The following is a 23,536-nucleotide window of genomic DNA, read 5'->3' as shown; positions in this document are numbered from 1 at the left end:
ATCATTGCTGGCATGGAGATTTCCTTTTGTCCAAACTAGTTGTCTTTTCTCTTTCTTCCCTCTCCAAGAGCTGCTGTGTTACAGCAGTGGATGAGCGAACTGGGGTTGTTTAGTCTGGAGAAGAGAAGGCTCTGGAGAGACCTTATTGCTCTCTGCAACTACCTGAAAGGAAGTTGTGGGGAGCTGGGGTCGGCCTCTTCTCGCAGATCACTAGCAATAGGAAAAGAAGGAATGGCCTCAAGTTGCTCCAGGTTGGAAATTTCTTCTCAGAAAGAGTGGCTAGGCATTGGAACGGGTTGCCCAGGGAGGTGGTGGAGTCACCGTCCCTGGGGGTGTTCAAGGAAAGGTTGGACGTGGTGCTTAGGGAGACGGTTTAGTGGATGACATTGGTGGCATGGGGATGGTTGGACCAGATGATCTCGGGGGGCTTTTCCAACCTTAACGATTCTATATATTAGCAGAAGAGAAAATTCATGGAAACATACTTTTGGCAGCTTCCAGGTCCCAAACGCGAATGGACCCTGACTGGGACCCTGCAACAATGAGTTCCTCGTTTATATTGATCTGTAGACTCTCAATGGGTGATGTGTGCCCTGTCAAGCTCTGCAAAGAAAACCATGAGTCACAATCAATGGCTACTGACACAGACAGCTTAAGTCCACAACCATATAGTTCATACTCAACTGGTAACTGAAGTATTTAGCTGTAAGTTAGGACCACTTGGCTGTGCCACTGACCCTTTTCCCTTATCACAAACTAGCATGCTAGAGCATCGTAAAGATCATTACTGCACAGAGCACTGTGCACGTACCTCCCACATTATTCCACCTTCTGGGACGCTGACTAATTTTTAAAGGTTGCATCAATAGAAACGTGTAGCTAAACATTACCTGCAGAAGCCCAGATGAGGCTGACACATGCTTACCTTATAAAACTTATGCTACGCAAGCACATTCTCACTACGTTTGCTCTAAATGGGTCATGCAAGTCTCACGAACTGGTTACAAAATCAAAGCAAGTGTGAAAGCAGGGCCACTTCAAAACCTTCACAAAAGCAAGGAGTCATATGTTGCTGCCACAATGCATGGGTGTCACAGTGATAACACAGTGCTGTTACTGAACTATTAACTCGAGAAAAGAGGCCTTACTTCACATGTACGAAGCTTCTTTCATCCTTGAGCATCTAAAAGCTTACAATTATATAAGAATTTTGAGAAGGCTAGTATTTAATTAAAATGCAAAAATATTTAAAAACTACTTCTAGAAAACTAATCAACACACATACCACAATTATAGACCTTTTGCTTGTCAATTAAGCAATATTATTATCCTAGACTTTACTCCATCCTCAATCAGGTCTTTTTAAACAGTTAAGCTGCTCTGTGCCTCTGCACACATATAGAAGCTGAGAATGCTGACTGACAGCAACCTACTCTGAGAGGGCTTTCTCTGAATTTCAAGCAGGCCTGCAGTGCTCTACAGCTGCAACTGCAACTGCTCAGTGTGAAACAGAACTCAAACATGAAACAAGATGCAATGCTACTCTAGAAGTTCCTTTTCTCCCTCCTCCCCAAAATGCAACCATCTTGAACCTTAACATTAAAATACTAAAGGTGAATTTCAGATAGCAAAATACAAAGCACGACCACAAACTCAAGATTTATTTTTATAATCTTTAACAATGGCACAAGACCAGTTCCAGTCAACGTTGCCTCTCAAACGCCAGCTTCCAACGTCCGTGTATCCCAGGAAGCACAGGACAGCTACAGCCCTCTGCTCCCACAGATGGCATAGGGAGATATTTAGTCCTCCAGCCCTTCACATGGAAAGCAATACTCTGGCTTCAAACTACTGTCATGCTACCACAAAGGGCCCAGAAAGACACAGCTTAACTAAGCTATGACAGAAGCACAGCGCTACTAAGGGCGAGCAACTACTTTTGCATCTATTTCAACCTCTTTATACTTGACCTCAATAAATAAATGGGAAAATAAAATAGAAACATTCTCCTTTCAGCCTTTTTGATCCTACTTTCTCAGTTTTCTCCTCACATGGTTCACTCTGTTTAGAGAAATACCTTTCACAATGTAACATTATTGTGTTGTTAATTAATCAAGTGACAAGGGACACTTGCTAAAGATACTTTTCCACAACATCCACTGGAAGGCAAAGCGATACAGGACAAGACAGCTGTTAAATGTATTTATGGTGTGCTTTGGTGGTAACCACTATTGTAACTCTACTCTTTCTAACAAGTAATGAGAGTAATGCTGCACACAGCGTTACTCTTCCCCGGCCTACTGTTAAGTCAGCGAAGTATTCTGACAAACTTCGTGCTGACAATAAATGACTGTGGGACAGGTGGAAATGCAACCCACTTGGGATGTTTCCTGCTTTGAGGGCAAACTCCAGGGTATAAAACTGGCCCCTGTAGCTTGCACTATAAAACTAGCTGTCCTTGACAAAACTGCAGTGCGTTATCTGTAGCACAGTAACGGAAGGCTCAGCATTCATTATCTGAGCACATACTGGCCCCAGTGAAGCAGACAGCCATCCTGGATTGTCTCTGGAGCAGCGGCCTCACCAATTACTGAATTCTGTCCCTAACTTTTGCTAGCATCTGGCCACCTGGCTTGGTCCTGATAGAAGTCCCACAGGCCCAGTAGTCTTTTCCCTCATTCCCACCCTCTACATCTCAGAATTAATTCTCCCATCCCCCAGAAAGTTAAGAACAGGCCCATTCTTACCATGATGCAGTTGGGCTTGTTAACTGACCATATGTTGACTCGACAGTCATCTCCTCCAGTCGCCAGAAGCCGGCCTGAACTCTTCCCCAGGACTAGCGAGGACACATTGCTGCTGTGAGCCGTGATCTCTTCTGCATAAAATGAAGCAAGCAGTTATGGCAGACTTATATAAAGATTTTCCACCCCATCCCTCCCAAAGGGCTGAAAAACGTTCTTTCTCCAGAAAACCTTTCCAGTTGTCTCTGGACAAGCTGCAGCAACGCACAGTTCAGATAACAAGTCACGCTATTATCTGGCTTGAAACAGTCCTTCTTGGCTCCATCTGCTGCACTTAAAACATTTGCTGGCCAAGCTTCACAACTCCACTACTCACATGGCTTACTGCTTCTCTCACGAGCAGCAACTGGGTAGCTTTTAAAGACTGGCTAGACTGTAGCAGCCTGCTCACAGAAGCTGCTTTACCTTCTGTACCTAGGTGGGTCTCAGTAAGCAGAGCTGTTTCACAAGTAGAAGAATGACACGTGCCTGACAAGCAGCAGACACAGGCACCTAGAGAAAAGCCCTTTAGTCCCGTACTGAAGAGCGGCAGCAGTGTCCACACTGAGAGGAAATGGCAGATTAGCAGCAGTACAGTTTGTTGCTTTACAGAGAAAAAGTCAGACTCAGCCCTGGGCAGAGGTGGAACTGCCTTCTCTCAGCTTTAGAAGAGGCTTTGCTACATTCCCACTACAGAACACGGGTGAAATTCAGCAATGCAGACAGTGTGAAACTGTGACAAAGGAAGGATGAATATTTATGTGAAAGGGCACAAAAGAGCAAATGTGACCGATGCTAAAAGACTATTAAAAAACTGGGGGGCCGATAGGAAAGTATGATGCTGTGAGGGCTTCACAATGACAGAATTCTAGGAAAACCTTTTCATATGGAAACAAGTTTGGGGACAAAAGAGAAGCCAAAAGAGCATTTTCGCGTAGATAACTATTTTTATAATGGACTTTAAAATCCACCAAAGCTTTTGGCAGGAGCTTCTGGCAGATGCATTTACTATTTTTTCCTCTTACTGTTCTCTTCTTTGAAAGTTCACTGGATTTGCATGCCTAATAGTTACGAAACTTATTTGTAAAAGGGTTAGGTTGTAATCAATTCTACTTTTGTTCAGGTTGTTTTGGTGGGAGGGGCAACTTGAAAATTTAAAATGCAACCCTAACCCGAAAGGACATTAGACAGCTGCAACAATAATTACAGGTACTTTGATCTCAGTCTCCCAGAGCATTTTTTTGAAAGCAAAACTGTGCAACTTTCACTTTAGCTGGAGGAATACCTTTCAAATTACAAAGGTAAATGGACTGTAAATTAAACGAGAACAAATCTGAAAATATGCTTGTGCTGTGTTGAAAGACCAATCTTCCCTATGACAATGCTAAAGTATGTATGTACACACAGAACTGATGACAACAAATAATACAACCGGTATTAACAGCCCAACTCACTAGTTAAAATTGAAAGTATACATGCTAAACATTGCCGCTAATACGAGTACATCAGCAACTCCATTTTTTCTCCCCCTCTTAATTTTGTTCATAATAATATAGTGGTAGTTTAAATGTCATTGCCGAAGCACAGAACTCTACTCATAAAGCCAGGTTAGAGGCTCGCTCCAGCCTTGGCCAGACAGCAACACCCTTGCCCCCAGTGAAGTGCCAGTTCCCGAAACCCACGGCGTGTTTTCACAGCGTGCTCACCCCCGGCTGATGTCACCCACCAGCTCAACGATGCCTAATGAGCATCACCGAAACGCTTCTAACGCCCAGAACCCTTCTCTCTAAGGACAATGCTCAGACAGGACAGAGCCGAGCAAAACGAAGTATCAAGAACTTCTGCCCACTTAAAGATGATGGAGATTTGAGACCAACCGACCTCTTAGTAGTTTTTCCTACAACTCTAGAGCCTCAGGAAGAGGAAGGTAACACAGAAAACACAAGAAACTGCGAAGTTAATTATCTCAGCTCCATCCGTTGCCAGCTGACAACACCATTCCCTGCTAGCCGAACCCCAGGCCCCAAACCCCCGGCCCGGAGCGAAGGTGTCTGCAGGACCGCCTGCTCCCGCAGCTTCTGACCAGCCCCTGGCAGCCCCCGTGACACCACCGAGCACCGGGGCGGCGAGGCGCTGACCGTCAACGCCCCTCCCGAGGGAAGGCACCGGGCGCAGAGCGGCGGGTGCTCGCCGCCCCTCGCTGACAGCGCAGCCTCAGGGGACGCAGCCGCACAGCACCCGCGGCTGCGGCCCGGGCTCCGGGGACGGCCGCCGCGCCCTCGGCAGGGGAGCCCGGGGCCGCCGCGACCGCGGCAGGGCGCGGGTCCGGGTGGGAGCGGCGGGCACTCACGCAGCTTCCAGGCCGCCTTCGTGCTGACGGGCGCCGCCATCTCCCGCCGCTGCCAGGCTCCGCGCCCGGGCCCGGCACCCGCGGCGCCCCCCTCCCCCCCCCCCTCCTCCTCCTCCCGGCCCCGCCGCGCCGCCGAGCCGTGCGGTTGCCCGGGCTCCGTGAGCCTCCCGGCCAATGGGAGCCGCGGGAGGGGCGGTTGCCCCAGCGACCGCGGGGCGACTGGGCCACTCGCAGCGCGGCTTCTTGGAGCCTGTGCGAGCGCGGCCAATGAGGAGGGAGGCGCGCGGGGGCTGAGGCCGGCGTTTCATGGCGGGGGAGGCGGGGCCGGGCCCTGTCAGAGCCGTGCTTCTCTCCTTCCCTTCGTCCCGGGCGCCGCCGGCAGCTGCTCGGTCAAAAGAGAAGGCAGAGCTGTAGCTTCGCGCTAGCACTCGACAAAATGTGTTAGCTGATCCTTAAGGGGCAGCTGCTGTGTCCCTGGTGCTTGTAAATTTTTTTTAAAATAAATATATTCTGGTTGCTCTTCTGGTATGGAATTAATATGGATCAATAAATAATCCTAGGCTTGCTTGCTTCTTCTTTGTTTATATATCTTTTTAAATTCCTGTCTAGAAACCTTAGGGTTTTCTTTCCCCTCAGTTCCCTGGGGTCCTAAACCCTTCGGGAGTTCAGTCCTAGTGATTTGGAAATTGGGCTAGATCCTTAAATTCCTTCAGTTCTTTTTCAGCAGTGTGCTCTTACCTGAACGCCTCTCATTTAAGTACCTCAGAAGAGTGAATTATTTTAAAAGTTTTCTCCTTTCCTGGCCTGTTTCTACGCTGAGTAGAGGGGGATAATCATGGAATTGTAGAATATCCTGAGTTGGAAGGGACCCACAAGGATCAGAGAGTCCAAATCCTGGCTCCGCACAGGGCAACCTAAGAATTAAACCATGTGTCTAAGAGCATTCTGTGATTCTGTGAAATCCTAGGTCACCATGTCAGCAGCACATTGCACAGAGCTGTGAGGAGCAGCATGTTGGTGGCTGCTCCAATGGTCAGACCCTCGGGGAACACGATGCGCTTGGAGCATTAAAGACCTTGGAGCTCCAAAACCCAGGCGCTCCCTAGGAGCTGGGAGGCCCTGTCACACCCCGGGATTTACCCTGGCCAGTGTCAGACACTGCAACTGCCGCCCACAGGAGGCAGAAATGCTCAGTGTTCGATAGGTGCACACAAAAGGGAGTGAATCATACCCTCAATCAACACATAATCCGCTTAAAGTATCTATCACACTTAAAATGGGCAGCTACCATAAAATAATGAGTCTAATCTGCTCTGGGTCATGGTGTATTTCAGCTGTAATGACCATTATTCTGCTATACCCCAGGAAAATATGTTTATACCACAGGAAAGTATGTTTTTGCCTTTCCCCCAGCTTTAATCTGTGTAGCCTTTGCTGAAAATGATCATTACAGGTTGTTCCTTGAAGAAAGTAGTTGTCAGGAGCTGTAGGCAGCACCACCATATGTGTCTACTATGCCTAATCTACTATAGAGAAAATCAGAAATTGTTTCCTAGCAGGTTCAGGGACTTCAGTAAATACTAATGTGTGTCATGTACATGCTGTCTTCTATTTATAGCTATCAGGGGATGATGATTAACCAAAATGCTTGATTACCTAAAATTCCTTGGATTTGGAATGCTTGTTTAATTGCTCTTGACATCTTTTACCCTGTCTGCCAATATTCGTGATCAGTGATTGGAGACATTTCAAAGAGGAAAAATAAAAATACTAAAGTCCAAAGTTGGTCAATTTAAGTATTAGTCTGCTGTTTTTTTTGCAGCTAATAGCTCTAAGTGAGGTCAAATAATTTTTCTTTGTTGTGAACTGATGAGTTCAAAATCTTTACTAGTGCTACATATAAAATAATATTTTAAGTTTGTTGAAATATTATTATATTGGAATATATATTCTCAAATAATGCTGCTTCTGGTGTCAGTAGCTAGGGAGCAACTTCCCAGAAGAAGCTATGCAATGCAGCATACGTAATTTGTAGCAACTTCTGAAGCAGAACTTAAAGCTAAAGTCTCATTCAGACCTCAGTGTCAACCATGGTGTAATCGCTTGACACTCTTGATATAGGTTGAACTTAGAACAAAAGAGTGAGAAGAAAAAGACAGTGGAATAGTATAAGTTCATTAAAATGGAATTCTGGAAAAAGGTGCATAAAGGCTATTAGCATAATCTGATGATAATGCAATATTTACTACAAGCAAGTAGGAAAGACCTGCATTTTTTTCAGGCAGCTTGTAACAGGCTTCAGCACTGATTCAGTGTCTGATGTGAAGGAATAAAGAAGAAATCAAGCATGACTGAGGTGCACAGCTAGGCGAGGGTCCTTGCGCAGTTTCTCTTCAAGAGCAAGGTATTTCTGTGGTGCTGTCTGCTTTTCTCTAGAACAAGAAGGTAACAAAGATCAGAGTAAAGCTGCAGCAGGGCATACAGTAGAATATTTTGCAGAATAGCTTCACTGCTGAGTAACTAGGAATGCTGACTGGTAGACCCCCCATTCTACTAGACACTGTTCAAGCAGTCATTTCCAATACCTGTTGAGCCTTAACGCTACAATGTGGATACGGAACATGGTTTCAGAGTAATCAGCGAGGAAGACAGCCTCCTCCTCCCTGCTGAGCTGACTCTGATTTTCCTGAAACTGCTGGTTCTTCTTCTTCAGCTCTTCTACCTCCTGTTGAGGGAATGAGTCACAAGAAGTCAGGGTGATGGAGAGCGAGGAGCACAAAAGTGCAACTCAAAGTTCAGGGAGCCAAGATGAAGGAAACCACAAATAAGAGCCGTTCTATTTTCATGGCAGGCAATAAGTCTGAGATGAGGTCTCACAGAATATGAAAACAAGGAAATCAAAACATGTGGACCAGTGAGAAGCTGCAAGACCAGAATGTGTTGCCTCACTGTGGTCAAGAAACACTGGAGAACCAAAGCAGCCCTGCTTGAAACAAGGACTGAATTTGACCCTGGAGCTATTCTGTTCTTTGATCTCACATGTTAATGCCAAAAAATACACAGGCTTGTTTATGACTCTCTTAAAGGTAAAGGGGTTCTGTTTCCTACCTGCTGTCACAATGAGATGTGTTACCCTCCTGACAGTGCAGAAGAGACTCCAGTGACATGTTCGTCCTGGAGTAAGGCTGGAAATACCTTTTCAAAGCGAGCTTGGATGATGTTGGCCTTAGCAATGAGACGATTCTTAAAATCAGTCAGGCAGTCATCTCTGAGGCGCAGAACCTGCCCCTTGGTCATTTTCTCAGGATGGCCAATTTGAATAAGAAAAGGTGCCAGGTAATCCAGATCCTGTTCCTCATGTACTGGGAATTCATCCTCCATTGCATTCTTCTGGAGGGGAAAGGACAGAAAGAGTCATGATCCCATTGACTTGTTTCCCAAACACCCTTTGATAAGGCAACGTAAAAGCAAAGGCCAAAACTCATTCCAACCTATGGAGGAAATAATGCTTCTTTTTCCTGTAGGCTGATCAATACTCTTGCATTTCCCAAGGTGTTTTTTATTCTGTAATTTATTTTCTATCATCCTTTTTAGCATCTCTCCTAATTTCTTTGATTGTAGAGATGTATCTTACACAGAACGTGCTATCTACTGAGGTACAAGCAGGCCAAAATGCATTTGTATTTGGACAGGGTATTTTGCATGATACTAGCTTGTAGACTGGCAAACAACTGGTTCTTGGATCTCTACCTCTGTGTTTCACACTAAATGTTTGGTATGTAAAACCTAGTATCACCTCTTATAACTTTTATCTGTTCAGGAAAGCTCAGCCTAAAAATCGTTCACAAGAAACATCTTGGAGATCTTGAAATGTTGCAAATAATTATTCTTGGATCTTTCTGTGTTTGTCCACAACATTCCTAAGGTAATAATTTCTGAGAGAGATCCAGGAACAAAATAGGCTTTGCAACTAATACTGAAAACAACAACAACAAAAAAAAACCAACTGATTCATAGCTGAATAAAACCCTCACACAAAGAAGTGCACATATTCCTGACATAAATACAGAGCCCTAGATATAAAGATGCAGCTTGGATTCCACCATCATACTCCCCTGACAATCACATTGTCAACTAATACTTGTTAATTATTTTACTAACTAAATAAAATAAAACAATAATCCTTCTCTGATGGGGAGGGGGGGCTAGTCCAGAGAGTTAGAAGATCATACCATGACCATGTTATATTTTCACAGGAAAGCTAAATCTGTGCTGACTTGTAACTGCTAGGAATTTGGCTCAGTATGTTCTAATAATACTAAATGCTCATTAGAGGTAATGTCAGACAGAAGAAGCTTACTCTGGATTTCTTTGTGTGCATGTAATAAACACCGGGATTAATAAAGAATGCCTACCGTGGCTTCATATTGTTGTTTCCTCTTTTCATTCCTCTCTGTATTATAAATTGAAACTGTCAATTTAATGTCTGCTTCTTCATTCTCACGGATTTTCAGAATATTTAGCACCTTCCAAAAAATCAGAAGACACCTTAGCTTTCTCACAAAGTGATCATACTTTGAAATGCTTCACCTGCTAACAGAGCATATGCTGCATACAAGAACTGTAGCATAAGATTAAATACATTTTAGATCTATATGAATATGCTCATATTCTGCTGATAGGTCAATCTGATAATGGCCTTATTTTTAGAGTGATGTAATTTGGAGTCCAATAATTAACATTACTCAGTAACAAAGCCGTTCTGGAGTCATAGTCTTGCCAACAGTTTTGAAATGGCACTGATAGCTTTAGCTTTTCTCTTTGTCTTAGGAAGATATAGAGCACAAGCAACAGGGATATTTTGACCACTAATAAATCACGACTGCAAACTTTGGTGAGGTAGTTCATGAGGTCATGGCTTATACTCTTCAAATTTCTGAAAAATGGGCTTTTGCAATCTTGTTCTTTATTATTATTCTGTGCTAATATTGTTGCGCATTCATCTCCAGCTCTTTCCGGGTTTTCTCTTCCACATAAAAGCAATATAAAAAATAAAATCCAGGAGCTTTGCCTCCACCTGCTAGAATGGTTGTATTTATCACGAAGTAGCCACAAAGACTTGTAAGAACACTTGTTACAGTGGTCCCAATGTGATTAGCAGTACAAGTGATGTATTTTATGAAATACTTTCCTGCAGTTTTTCCTACAAAAAATCACTTCAGTATTACGGTTATGGCTTCCTGGAAATGCCTAGCAACTAGATTTATGTTACACACAATATCCTTTCTTTTTTGATCTCATTCCCAGACAAAAAGCAGATATTTCTAGATGCCCCAATTCATACACCGTTATTTGCTCTCTGAAACTATCTCCCTCCCTGAGAACAAAGAGTACACCTGACCAACTCTGACAATACCATGGAGACGTCCCTGTTACCTCTGCTTCAGATTGCCGAACTTGTTGCTTCAGCTGCTTCTCTTCCTCTGTTAGTTCTTGCAGCAATTTGTACAGGTGTAGCAACTTCTTGTCTTTCACAGAGGACCCTGCCTGGAAGCAGATAAGCTAGTGAAAGACAGTAGTGTTCTCTGACTGTGAGTCATAAAACACAAATTGGCACAATTCTGCTACAGTCAATATAGAGACACTGATTTACACTATTGAAACATCTAGCCTACGGTAAACAGCTGATTAGACTTCATCTAGATTTTGAGTCTATCAGTAATGTCAGCTAGACTATATCTTGCATTTCTTCACTGATGCTCCTGTTGGCTGGGACCAGTTTTACAGGGTTAGAGATGAAAGGACAGCACTCCAGCAATTGCATTCTGTGTATTCTCCCCATTAGAAATACAAACTTTAACAAAACCTTTCATGACAAAAAAAAAAAAATAAAATCTGTATTTGTATCTCTCTGATTTTCCTAAGCATAATTGTGCAGCATCAGTACAGAATTTACAGGCAGACTTCTGCTCCTGATTACAGACTCACATCAGTGATGTTAGTTGAGTAACCCACTCATGAATGAGAGAATTTGGCTTAATGACAGTACTCCCCTTTTTCTTTTATTTATGGCTATCTATCTTTTTTATCTCTCTCTTTTTTTTTTTTTTTAATCTATCTGTTTATATTTATAGCTAGCTAGCTATCAGCAATGCATTAATAAAGCCTTACCATCTTGTCTACATCTGCAGGGTAAACTGGGGGAGATTTAAACAATGTGACCGAAGAAGTCCATGGCAGAATTTGAGTTAAAATCTGCTTCAGCTTCTCTGCTGTCATCTCTCCTTCAAGAGAGGACAGCAGAGGAAATTTCAGCTTCCCTGTTATGAATATGCAGGACTGAGCCCACCCAGCATCTTGCAAGATCTCAGTGGCTGTGTCTACACCGCCTGATGAGCTAACCTCAGAAGATGACCTCAGGTATGGCTGGAGACAGCCTTTCATGCTACACCAAATCTTGTGGGCCCAATCAGCATGGTAGTGCATCTCCCTCGGTGTTTGTGTTGTCAGTCTGGAGGCTGTCTGTGGGGGAGGCATGCAGACGGAGGAGAGGCGGAGCATGGAATATGCCATGGACATTTCACCTACCTTTTGTGTCCCACTGATCAAGGAAAACTCAAAGATATAAAAGGGTTTTCTCCATACCTGGTACGTGATGCACATTTCTGGGGTCATGATTTCACTTTGCTTCCTGTAATTCTCTGTCGGTTTGAAGAAATCCTTCTTTGAGGCAGTAATGTATTTATCCTTGAGGTGGTATGTCAGATGGATCATCTCCTCTGTGATCAGAAAGACACGTTCTGCTACGTCTTCATCAGCAGGCTTTTCTAGGTTTCTGTGGAAACATTCCTTCATTTGCTGATGAGAATTGAAAAGAAATAGATGGAAGCAGGTTAGACAACACAGAAAAATGGCAAAATTTGTGGAGAGTTGGGTAAAAGCCAAAAGAAAAATTGGGCCTTTCTGCCTGGACTGTGACAGCAACTCCTAAGACCTTGGCCCATATTCATGGCCCACTGTTCTTTCACGTGCCTGAGAAAAAAAACACAAAGCTGCTTAAAGCAATAAAAAGTCTCCTATCTGTGGAGCTTACTGTGCTCTTCAAGCTCAAAGTTAGCTTAAGATGCATCCCTGTCTGATGGAACTACAGGAAGCAAGGTATTTTGGAGCACAACAAAGTTTCCCAGATTCCCCAACAAAAGGAAGAAGAAGAAAAAAAAAAAAAAAAGGCGATCTGGTTGTTGGCAGACCATTGCATGGCTCTATCTTGAAAGGTGATGTGTCTGAGCCATACCACCAGGTGTCAGATTTCCTCCCATTTCTCCAAATCAGACCTGACAAGAAAAAGAGGTAGACTACTGCTTGTAACAAATCAGCGTCATGGGACACTGTCAGGAACCCAAAATATTATTAGTTTGGGGCCAGAACATGAAATCATTTGACTCTCTGAGTCCTGTGAAAATTTCATTCCAAAATCATAGTTAGGCTTTTTTTTCTTCCTCTGACACACATTTTCCTAGCTTCATTCTAGCTGCTCAATAAGTTTGGTGACGAATGGTCACACTGTGGCTGTCAGTGTCAGACAAGCAACTGCAAGACACAGCAGCTTAACAAAGCTAGGTTTCTTCTGGAGTTTTGCCTTGGCTATGCCAACTGAAAGTGAACCTATAGCCTTAAACAGAATGTTTTGCATAGTATAAATATCACAGTGACAGATATTTTTCTGTTCCTGCCTTGGCCATACCACTATAGGCCGGGAGTTAATATCAGTTCTGGCACCAGCCACACTTATTTTCTTTCCTCTTTTGCCAAACTCTGTGTGCTGGAAGTATTTGAAGTCATCCCGTCCCACGAAGTACTCTTTTATCTCACTGGCATTTTCAGCACGTTTCTGGAGGCCATCGACTCGTGCCTCATTGTAAAACTCCATCACACGTTCAGTCTCTGGCTCCATTGACTTATAGATGTGGACTATGGACACAAAAGAGATTACATACATTTTCAGAATTAGTGACTGTAATACTAGTGAACATAGGTACATCCAGGGGAAGTTTCATTTTCTCAATCAGCCAAGAAATCAAATGCACTTAAGAGTGCTGGAAGGGAATGTTATCTCTTCACTGCTGTGCACCAATATGCCATGGCCTGAAGATGGCAGGAAAGCTTTGCATGGTCACTTTCCTCCTTACACAGCAAGGTAGCAGTGAGTGGAGCCTGGACTCGGCTCTTCCCGTACAAGGAACTGGTGCAACCTCTTCAGGAGAAATACTGCTTCAGCAACAGATCTGATGCAGGACTTTCTCTCCTACAGCTGCAAAACACTGAGAGATTGAACATAATCCCAAGGAGAAAGTTTCTACTTCTACCACTTCTGCTGGTAGAAGTACATAATATCACTCTATATCTGTGATATAGATGTCATCTTCTGTTATGCTGGGGGGAAGCACTGCCCAAAACTAGAAGCACAACCAACCCAATTCTCTAATCTCAGCTGGAGACCATATTACTAATCTATGCAATTCATCCCAGAAGTATGCAGTCCCCCCTGCTATGGGCTTTTGTTTTTGCTAGGAGGGATTCACACGATGTCCTATCAGCTGCAGTCACCTTGGTTGCCCAGATGAACTAGAATACCTTTAAGACCGAGGAGGTGTCCTGGGCTGAAGTACTCTGTGGTCAGCTGTGTTTGTTTATTCAGTTCTCTCATATCCAACATGTCTTCTCGGTTTTTGAACCACTCCCTCACCTCCACTACTTCAGTACCTGGTGGGAGACATGCCATTTCACAGCCTTACACTGGAGACGGTACAATTCTTATGATGAGCTATCAGTGTCTGTGCATACCCTATGCTTCTGATATAGCCACAGGAGACAGAATCAGTGTACTCAATAGAACTGGCCCTGTGCACTAGGGCATTTCATAGATAAATCCTAATAGATGAATCCTAATCTACTTTAAAGTAGATGAATTATAACATAAAAGAGCTTATTCTTCTCTGTCACCAGGAACTAAAGTCATCGGCTCAGGGGAGAAGATGTCGCAGTGGATGGATGTATTTGCTGAGATAAATTCCATCCCTAATATTTCATAATAGCGTCAAGACTGGAGGGGAATGAGACTGCACCATCCAAGATGGCTGGGGACAGGAGTTTGTAAGACCAGTCAGGAATTTTTGCGGTTTCGTGGACCAGCCATTGAAGGATAATGCTTTGAAGTACAGAAATGTTCACGCTATCTAGCTGCCTCTTTCTATGGCTCCTAGAAACACCAATGGGAAAAGTGATGCAGCTGGACAGTTTAAACCAACCTTCCATTTCTCTGAAGACTGCAAATCCAAGCAGCTGACCTGTGGCACTAATCAGCATCACTGTTAGGGTGTTAAACTGATTCAAATTCTTGCAGAACCCCCTAGCAATGATGCAAAGCTCCGGGGCTTGACAGACAGTGAGTGTGACGAAGTGTTTGATGAAGTAATAGATAAGTATCCCAAAAATGTGAAAGGAGGAGGAGAAGGCACAAGAGAAACCCTGGCAGAAAAAGTACTCCACCCCCCACCCGTCAGCGCACCCCAGACTGTTTGCTCAGTGTATCAAGAGTGTTCACCCATCCTCCTTACAGCCTAAGTCTGCGTAGACAGTGAGGCGTTTCACCAGCCCATTTCTGTTGAGGTACGGTGCCCATTTCTCCAGTTTTGCTTTCTTGTACAGAATCACCTTCTTCCCCTGGGAACAACGGGTCTCAAACTCTGCAGCAGGCAAGGGAGGGGTCAGAAAGATTGATTCCCATCAGCGGCAGTCTCATATGCACAGCGGTAACAGAAAGTCCATCCCAGACAAAATAATTCAGCTAGCAGGCAAACACAGTGTGCGTGTGTCTGCGGGGATTTCCCCCCCAGGATGAGACAGCGCACAGAGGCAGGCATTCAAAACAATAGCCAATGTATGCCTTGATCTGCGGCTCTTCGCTGCTGTACCTTGAACATCCTGAAGGGGAAGCTCTTGCGTGAGATAAACAAACCTCCCAGCTCCTCTGGAAGGTTAGCTGACAGGCAAGCAAAAGGCAAAGAATAGGTACCTCTGGGAGAAATCTGGATAGGGGCTACCCATGAAGGCGGCATGGCAAAACTCGTGTCTTTCTCCTCCTCCTCCTGTTGAAACAGAAGCAGAGATTTACATTTTTGGCAGCTTCTCTGTGCTAGGAGGCATTTTGGTTCTAGAGAATGCATTGCTGCAATCAGAGAGCAACTTGTGCGAGGTGGCATTGGTCCTGAGCAGCACGGTAACAGAGTTATGAGGGCTGGAGCAACCACACACAGCCTGAGGACAGAGACAAGCGGCACGCTGCAGTTTACATAGAAGGAGAACTTTACTGAATCCCCACACTCTTGCTAGCACATCTCTATCCAAGCCTAATGAACTGTGGCTAGCACCTGCTGGATAGGGTATGAATGTGACAGTTGCCATTCAAACTAATGACCAGCTTATTCTACATAGACCGTGGAAGGCGCTTTGCTCCCTGGTGATGGACACGAGCTGAGAAGACCAGATAACAGAAGGCAATGTGCTATTACCGGTGTTTCTCTGTTGTGCTGTGCTGGTGTAATACCTGCTTTTATGATACTGTGTTCTCCCATCAAGACAACATAGCATTTTTGGCTTACAGCATGCAGCCTTTTTTGGTATATCAAAATACATGCATTATTTCTACATTTGGTTGACAACTCATAAGATCAGGGTGCTGACCAACGGAGAAAGAATGTCCAGAAATTTTTTTATTTGGATTTTGTTATTTGAAATTATGTTGTCCCAAATATCAACGCACTACAGGTTGGGTGCTAACCCCTCAGAGACTCGTAGCCACTTAGGACTCCAGAAGTACCAGTGTGCTGCGTCCTGTGTCTTTGTGGAAGAGTGAAAATAGCACTTGGAAGACCTACTCCAAAAAGCATCAAACTATTCAAGACTGAGAAGGAATCTAGAGTGCCAACCAAAGGATAGCTACAGCAATAGTGATCTGACCTGGAGAGGGCAACAGGCAGGCAGACGTATATATAGGCCATGAACACACACCAGTTCACTACAGCATCACCACTGCAAGAAAGCCATTGTGTGGGTCACTCACTGTGTCATCCATGTTCCTGTCAAATAGCTCATTTTCCTCCTCAGCATCCAGGAGCACCTGAAGAGGCTTGTCAGTCTCTGAAAGCATAATTTCCCAGCGGACAGTGTCACCCAAGTCAAAGATGAGATCCTAGGCCATATAGAAGAAACCCACATAAATACAGAGCCGTCTCACAGGCCTGACACTAAACTGCACGCTGCTTCTGTACATCTGCAGTGCTCTGGACCTGGCTGGGTGTCAGAGTTTGAGGACTCTGGGCAGACCCTGGACCTCAGTGAGGTGAGCTCATCAAACCCCTGGCTCACTGGTGGAACCCCAAAGACTGACCCTGTGCCTGGAAGGCTGCAGCTCCCTTTCCCTGCCACAATTGAGGGGAAGCTGCTGGAAATGCTTCTGCCTCCTTCCTTGGGGCATGCATGGCCCCAGGGTCATTCATATGGGCCTAAAGTGACTGTGACTCAGCCCCTCACCTCCCAGGCTTTATATCATCTGGAGAGTAACTGAAGTGTGGGAAGAGCCAAATCAAGATCTTTCATGCCCTGAGCTACGTTTGACAGATTCTGCTCTAAAAGCTGTTGTTGAGAGAATGGTCATCCAGCCAACCTCAAAAGCTGATATTGTAGCATTGTAGGGGATTAATAGGTATAATCTGCATTTGCTAGCTCAGGGTCTGGGATGCCATGGACTGGCTCCAGATACCAGACCTGGAGTCTATGTAATCAGAACAGGCACACGGATGTGTAAGAGCTCATTACCTTGCAGCCGTTCCGGCAGTCCTGCATGTTCACCCAGTAATTCTTGTGGTTCCAGACACTCTCAATTCCAAGGAAGTGCTCATCCATGGTGCTGTGGCTGTTCCCCGTGAAGGGGTTGATGAAGAAGGGCTCAGGAACCTCCCTCTTCCCAGACAGAACCAAAACCCATGCATGCACCCGTAAGCCATACAAAGGGTCATGCGTGGGCTTTTCCACTTCCTATAGCCCAGAAGACAGAGCAATAATTATTGCCATTTTATTGCCACTTTAGTCCAACCCACCAGCAGCCTTATTCTCTCCCCTGCCCACTTCTAAAGATCTCCAAGCCCTTAATACTCTTCAGAACAGTGATGCAGTACATACCCAGCAGATATTTCTATGTCAGCACAACACTGTGTTCTCAAAGGCTACATGTTCATAGCCCAAATCAGAGTTGTATTGTTCTTTATGGAGGGTGGTGAGCTCCAGTTTTTGGTCAGCTATTATCCATGTCTCAATTCTTGATATTGCAGCTTAAGAGTAGGGTGGACCTTGTAACTCACCATGACCTTCTCTTCTCCTCTTTCCTCGTTCTTATGGGTGGCTTCAGTTTCTGCTTTCTTCTTGGCCTCCTGCTGAAGCTCAAATTTGCTCTGCATGTCTGGGGAGGACTTAACTCTATATTTGTTGGACTTCTTCATTATTTCCTTTGGGACCTGTCTCCGCAAAAGCAAGGAATTGCTGTGAAACCCAGTAGGAATCAAGAGAAAATCGAGAGCATCACAGAACCATAGAATCATTAAGGATGGAAAAGACTTCCAAGATCATCTGATCTAACCATCCCCCCCCCCCCCCCCAACATTACCCACTAAACCACATCCCTTAGTACCACGTCCAACCTTTCCTTAAAGACCCCCAGGGACAGTGTCTCCACCACCTCCCTGGGCAAACTGTTCCAATGCCTAACCACTCTTTCTGAGAAGAAATTTCTCCTAATTTCCAACCTAAATCTCCCCTGGCACAACCTGAGGTCATTCCCTTTAGTCCTATTGCTAGTTATCTGCGAGAAGAGGCTGACCCCCAGCTCCCCACAGCTTCCTTTCAGGTAGTTGTAGAAAGAAATAAGGTCGCCCTGGAGCCTCCTCTTCTCCAGACTAAACAACTACAATTCCCTCAGCTGCTCCTCATAAGACTTGTGTTCAAGACCCTTCACCAGCTTCGTAGCCCTTCTCTGGACACACTCCAGGCCCTCAATGTCCTTCATGTAGTGACGGGCCCAAAACTGAACACAGTACTTGAGGTGTGGCCTCACCAGAGCAGCGTACAGGAGGACAATCACCTCCTTGGTCCTGCAGGCTACACTATTCCTGATACAAGCCAGGATGCCGTTGGCCTTCTTGGCCACACCTGGGCACACTGCTGGCTCATGTTGAGGAAAGCATCGACCAACACCCCCAGATCCTTTTCCTCTGCACAACTTTCCAGTCACTCTGCCCCAAGCCTGTAGCACTGCATGGGGTTTTTGTGGCCAAAGTTTCAGGACCCGGCATTTAGCTGTGTTGAACCTCATCCCATTCTCCTCTGCCCATTGACCCATCCTGTCCAGGTCCCTCTGCAGGGCCTTCCTACCCTCTGGCAGACTGATATTTCCTCCCAACTTGGTGTCATCTGCAAACTTACTGAGGGTGCACTCAATAAGGGTGCAAGAAGGTAAAAAAACATGTAGCTTAAAGGTACTTTGCACTTCCCCACCTCTGACAGTCTGTGGTATTGGACCTGGTGAGCCAAGAGTTCATTGAAGCCAAAGAGGCCACATAAAGAAATGTGGAAAATCACCCAAAAGACCCCCTTGGTTCATACAGACTGAAACGTAGTGTGGACCAGAAGCTGTTCCAGCTAGCCCAACTCTGGAGCTCACCAGGAACGAACAGGCTGAGCGTGCATGCTGCCTCCTGTATACCCCATGATCACCCAGGTGAGCAGTCTGGGTGGATCCAGTATGGATGTGGATGGTCCTGCCAAACTAGCAGATATCCCTGAAGGGCTAATAAGCATTCACAGAAGGTCTTCACTTCCACTTGCAGCAAGAGAACGTGGGGTCCAGTATAGTCCCAAGATCTTTTCGTCCTAAGCACAGTGTGAATGCTACATGGTCAAAACGCAGGCAAGCTGTGGCCCTCTTAAAGTGCGCAGTATGGTTGGAAAGCAAACAGGTGATGGGACTTGGGGGCCTTGCAGCTTGCCATTAGACTCGTTCTTATTGCACTGTGGACATACCAGAGATACCAGCTTCACTGGCCTTCCAAGTGCTTTGTCCTTCCTACCAGTGTCATGGTCTTCTTACCAGAACCAGACAACCAGGCTCCTACCTGCCTGCTTGCTGCAGATTTCCTTACCTCCTGTGGCTTCCTGAGCAGTGGGCACACCTCCAGAGTCTCGTCCAGGCTGCATATGTCGTGAGTGGCATACCCATTCACACAGTAGGCATCGTACCCAGCCCCAATCAGCATGGAGCACAGCAGCACACTGAAGTCAAAGCAGTTTCCTCGCTGGTACTTCAGGATGGTGGTTGGGGAATAGAGCAAACTGGGCTTGAAAGAGAGGGATACATGTTCTCAGTGCTTGTCTTGTGAAGCATGCCCCAGGCAGGGAGCAAGAGAGAGACAGAGCATTGCCCATATCCCTGGGCTCTGTACCAATAGAGAATCTGTTATATGAAACTCCTACATAAGCCACAGACTCCAAAATTCCCCTCCAAAGTGATCTGGAGAAATTCCTACCCCAAATCTTGTGACAAATTTAGCCATGGAGAGATGGGCAGGACAAGCTCACCAGATTGCAGAGAATCTAATACTAACCACAACACCAGGGTGGGGCTTACCTCCATCTCTAGCTGGTCTGTCTGTAGCATTTCAAAGCAAAAGACCCATAAGCTAAATTATAGCTCAAAAGGAACTTATTCCCTTCTGGCCCTCACTGGTGACCAGGCAAAGGGAACAATACACACACAGTGAATACAGAGATTCTGTTTATACCATCTCAGATCTGAGGCTGCACCTTAGATTTGATCAGTCTCTGTCCACTAAATTAAGATATATTCTCAATGATCTCAAATTATAAGTGTCTCTTGAGACCCTGGGACTCTTGGGACACACTTGGCCAGCATGGAGCTCACGTAGATTGTATGGGGCACTCCACAGGACATCAGCAGTCCTTGCTAGCAGAGATTGTTGTTGGTCTCTTTGCTTTAGCTGGTTCATACCACCCTTAGGACTTGCCCCAATGTTGGCATCATCTCTTCTTGCCACTCTAATTTTTGAGATTTCTAATCTCCGTTCAGCCACCTCAAAATATCCCAAATATTGGAACAGAAGTGTCTAAAGCCCCTAAAACCTAGTCACTGAGGCCAAACATCATCACCTGGGCTTTTTATGCTCCTTTGGTCCAAGGTCTCTTTGTTCCTGGCAGGGAGGCTTGGCAGCCATTGCAACCCACAGCAGACCAGCTGGTCATATGGGATGGCTGAGAGCAGGGTCAGGCCCAGTCTGGTAGAAATGGTGCTTAACTGCTTGACAACACTGTACGTGTACTGGGAATACAGGCTCAAACAAAGAGCACAGTGCCTGTGGGAACTGTGGGGTTGCCTAAGTAATTATGGGGAGCTGGAGGACCCAATGACCTTTGTAAACCCAGCCCCTGGGATTTCTGTGTTGTGTCCTGTTGAGAGGCCCTTCTCTCATCTCCATCATGTTTCTGATGGGACTGTTGCCTCTTTCTTACCGGTATGAGAGGGGACTTGAGGGGTTCCATGGTGAGATAATCACAGACAAAGCTGGCACAGCCATCCCAGTGGTACAGCTCTGTGTAAGGCAGCAGGGTTGGCCTCACTGTTGTGCTCACAAACTTCTGTAAGGCAGTAAGAGGTCTTTGGTCAGCCAGCAGATTCCTGGTGGAGTGTCCCATTCATGGCCATTCTCAGACCACCCCTGGTTGTTGTAGCTTACATTCAGGACTTCCCTGGAGCATGTCAACAGTGTTGGTAACCCTCCTCACCCATTCTGAGATGAAAATGCATGGAGTTAAGAGGCCCTCTGCCAATAGACACTTCTGTTTGCCTGTGGCTAAAACCTCAAACCCATCTCAGACACATTACAGATTCAAGCCTTCTCTTAGTTTTCAAGCAAGACAAATAGCTACCACGCCTTCCAGCTTCTACATGCTCTGGCTCTTTTTTTGCCTTGCATGTCATTTATATAATAAATTTTGGGAGAAGCTGATCCAAAGAATTAATTCCACATACTCAGGGGAGCATCAGGTCGAGAACTAGACAACAGGTGTGCAGCTTGGGCCCAGCCCCACACTACCCCGTACCTTGATGCCACACTCATTGACCGGGTACAGAAAGAGTGGTTTGCGGTCAGGGCAGAGGTGAGTGTACTGCTGGAGGTAATGGTCAGCAATGCGCAGCAGCTTCTTTTCCCTTGGGGAGTTTGTCTTGTATGAGGATGGTAACTGGGATATGTCGATGGAGCTCCAGTCAAAATCACTTCCAAAGCAGAAAGAGGCAGAGAGACACAGGTAATAAGCTAGGAGCAGGATGACCTGCTATCAAAACACAGCAGGGGTTCCCTGTTTCACACAGAAAATACGGGGATCATAGCCAAGAAGAGATAATTTTAAGTGGGCACGAGTTTGACATAGCCAAGCTTCTCTGGAGTGATGGCAAGCTGACACAGACCCAGAGGATCAGGGGATCTTTATATAGTAGAGAAGCAAATGGATGGAAAATGAAGTGAGTTACCTTGTCTTAATCACACAGGTGCCCACTCATGGACACATACACCCAGCACACAAAACTCGCTCCCCCCTTACCCATACAAGTGGACCACACATGCCAGCCACATATGTGCAGTCTCCCCATGGACCCTAGAGGGACCATCTCTGCTCGTCCCAGTGACTGACAGACAGGCGTGACTTACGAGACATCACTTGGAACAAAGACTTGGTCCACAGACAGCTTTGTCTCTATGTTGTGAGGTTCATCACTGATCTCTAAAGCCTTCATTAGCTCTTCTTCCCTTTGCTCCTCTTCGTCATTCTCCTCTAGGACCTCCATTCTGCCTCCTCCTGGCCACTACGGAAACACACACACTAGGGTAAATTCAGGGGTGGGAGTAGAAACTAGCACTCTGGGCGCATTGATTTATTCTGTGAGCCACCAGCAGTGTCATTCCCGTTTCTGCAGAAGTCAGGTGTAAGTACTGAACTTGAGTTTGGGCTGGGCAGATTGAACATATGGCTGCATGCTCCCGGGCCACCCATGTATGGTGGAGCTGGCAGGACAGGGGCCTTGCTCAGTGGGTGCTACACAACAGTCCCAAACCATGCTGCGTCCCCCGCTTTCTGCACCCCTGCAGATGCCATGCACCCCACGCCGCCTGGGCGGTGCTGCATGGAAGGGGGCACCCAGCACACGCCAGGGCTGCAATGAGCCCAGTGGCTGCTCCCCAGGGCCTGGGGAGGGGGACGTTTTGCAGCTGCATCAGCAGCAGAGCAGCCTCCAAGGCCGGAGTGCTGCTTGTATCACATATTTACATTTCAGGGACGTTGGGGGCTGTTTATTTCCCCTCCCTGCGGTCAGGCTGACCTGCTGGGCAGCAGGCAGCACGATGGAGGCACAGACCTTGCAACGGGTGCGAGGGGGGGGGGTTGAAGGGGTATCCCGGGGCCCAGCGCTGCTCCCCAGCCACCCACCGCCCAGGGGGTCCCGTCCCCACAGCCCCTTCAGCCCCACGTCCCTGCCCTCCACCGCCTCACCGCCGCCGCCGCCGGGCTGCGAGCGCTCCATGGCAACGCTTACGCACCCAGGCAGCTTCGGCGGGGCCTGCGGCCTCCTCCGGGGCCTAGCCCAGAGCCTACCCGCCCCGCGCAGGCCAGACCCCGGGCTGCCCACCCGGGCTTTGCAGCTCCCTCAGCCGCTGCAGGCTTCCCAGCCGCTCACCTGCGCAGCTCCCCACGCAGCCCGGCTGCAGCAGGTGTCAAGGCAGCTCCCCCTCGGCCCAGGAAGCAGCCTGGGAGCTGTGGAACTCTGGACTACGGGGCTGCCCTTACACTCACGGGTGCAGCTGTTTTAAAACACAACAAACATTCCTCACCCATGCTTTTGTTGCTCTTGAAGCCTGAGGGCTGTGCTGACTTTGCTTCTCCTTGCAAACATCGGTCCTGCTTTGTTGCTTTGTAAAATACCTGATGCAAAGCAGACGAGATTCACACCCAAAAGTGGCAGAGCGTGGTAGGACCAAATCCCTGTCCTCGTGTCTATCATAGTATCAACAGATCTGAGATTTCAGAAGTCATTAAAAACCAGCTAAAGCAAACGTACATGTGAGTGTGAAGCCACGTGTATTCAGTACACACAGTTACTTGGCCTTTGCGTGTACCACTGTGGTATCTGTTGTTACTGCTGAGTCAAAAGCAGGTACAACAAAAGCACTTGGATGCATAAAACCCCAGACTGCTGGGGATGTTACTGATGCAGGGTTGTTGC

At 46.3% G+C, this 23,536-nt stretch overlaps 2 protein-coding genes across 6 annotated transcripts in view; both read right to left on the bottom strand.

Annotated features, from left to right (window-relative positions):
• KATNB1 (katanin regulatory subunit B1) overlaps positions 1-5,297 on the bottom strand; it is an 18,289-nt gene extending 12,992 nt beyond the window's left edge. For 2 of the 3 annotated variants that reach the window (XM_080553142.1, XM_080553143.1), the window contains exons 1-3: positions 5,134-5,297; positions 2,748-2,878; positions 486-603 (exon numbers count right to left, since the gene is read on the bottom strand). In XM_080553142.1, the coding sequence (XP_080409268.1) occupies positions 486-603; positions 2,748-2,878; positions 5,134-5,173 (289 nt within the window). In that variant the 5' untranslated portion in view covers positions 5,174-5,297. Of the gene's footprint in view, positions 1-485; positions 604-2,747; positions 2,879-4,664; positions 5,038-5,133 lie in introns of those variants that run through there. The other variant, XM_080553144.1, reaches the window with a different exon arrangement.
• DRC7 (dynein regulatory complex subunit 7) lies at positions 5,134-23,536 on the bottom strand. Of its 3 annotated transcripts, none has more exons than XM_080553135.1 (18): positions 22,991-23,536; positions 21,969-22,123; positions 21,361-21,535; positions 20,770-20,895; positions 19,386-19,580; positions 17,553-17,705; positions 17,011-17,229; positions 16,256-16,384; positions 15,209-15,281; positions 14,751-14,879; positions 13,768-13,896; positions 12,878-13,104; positions 11,779-11,991; positions 10,570-10,680; positions 9,549-9,659; positions 8,329-8,523; positions 7,719-7,858; positions 5,134-7,565 (listed from the first exon to the last, which is right to left on the bottom strand). In XM_080553135.1, the coding sequence occupies exons 2-18, from the start codon at positions 22,103-22,105 to the stop codon at positions 7,475-7,477; spliced, it is 2,553 nt and encodes an 850-aa protein (XP_080409261.1). In that variant the 5' UTR covers positions 22,106-22,123; positions 22,991-23,536; the 3' UTR covers positions 5,134-7,474. The 3 variants fall into 3 exon arrangements, with proteins under 3 accessions (XP_080409261.1, XP_080409263.1, XP_080409262.1); XM_080553137.1 differs by having other exon boundaries at positions 8,329-8,520; XM_080553136.1 differs by lacking the exon at positions 22,991-23,536 and adding an exon at positions 22,807-22,832.

The sequence above is a fragment of the Anser brachyrhynchus genome, assembly GCF_964034855.1.
Source record: "Anser brachyrhynchus genome assembly, chromosome: 12".
NCBI lineage: Eukaryota > Metazoa > Chordata > Aves > Anseriformes > Anatidae > Anser > Anser brachyrhynchus.
Note: the sequence above shows the minus strand (reverse complement) of the source record. Positions and strands in the feature narration are given on the sequence as shown.

Excerpts from the sequence above, each read along its gene's own strand:
- DRC7 (XM_080553135.1), bottom strand. The coding sequence starts at position 22,105 with ATGGAGGTCCTAGAGGAGAATGACGAAGAGGAGCAAAGGGAAGAAGAG. Across the intron at positions 17,706-19,385 it reads TGCTCAGGAAGCCACAGGAG|GTCCCAAAGGAAATAATGAA; the intron begins GTAAGGAAATCT and ends TTGCGGAGACAG. Across the intron at positions 7,859-8,328 it reads TCCAAGCTCGCTTTGAAAAG|GAGGTAGAAGAGCTGAAGAA; the intron begins GTATTTCCAGCC and ends TTCCCTCAACAG.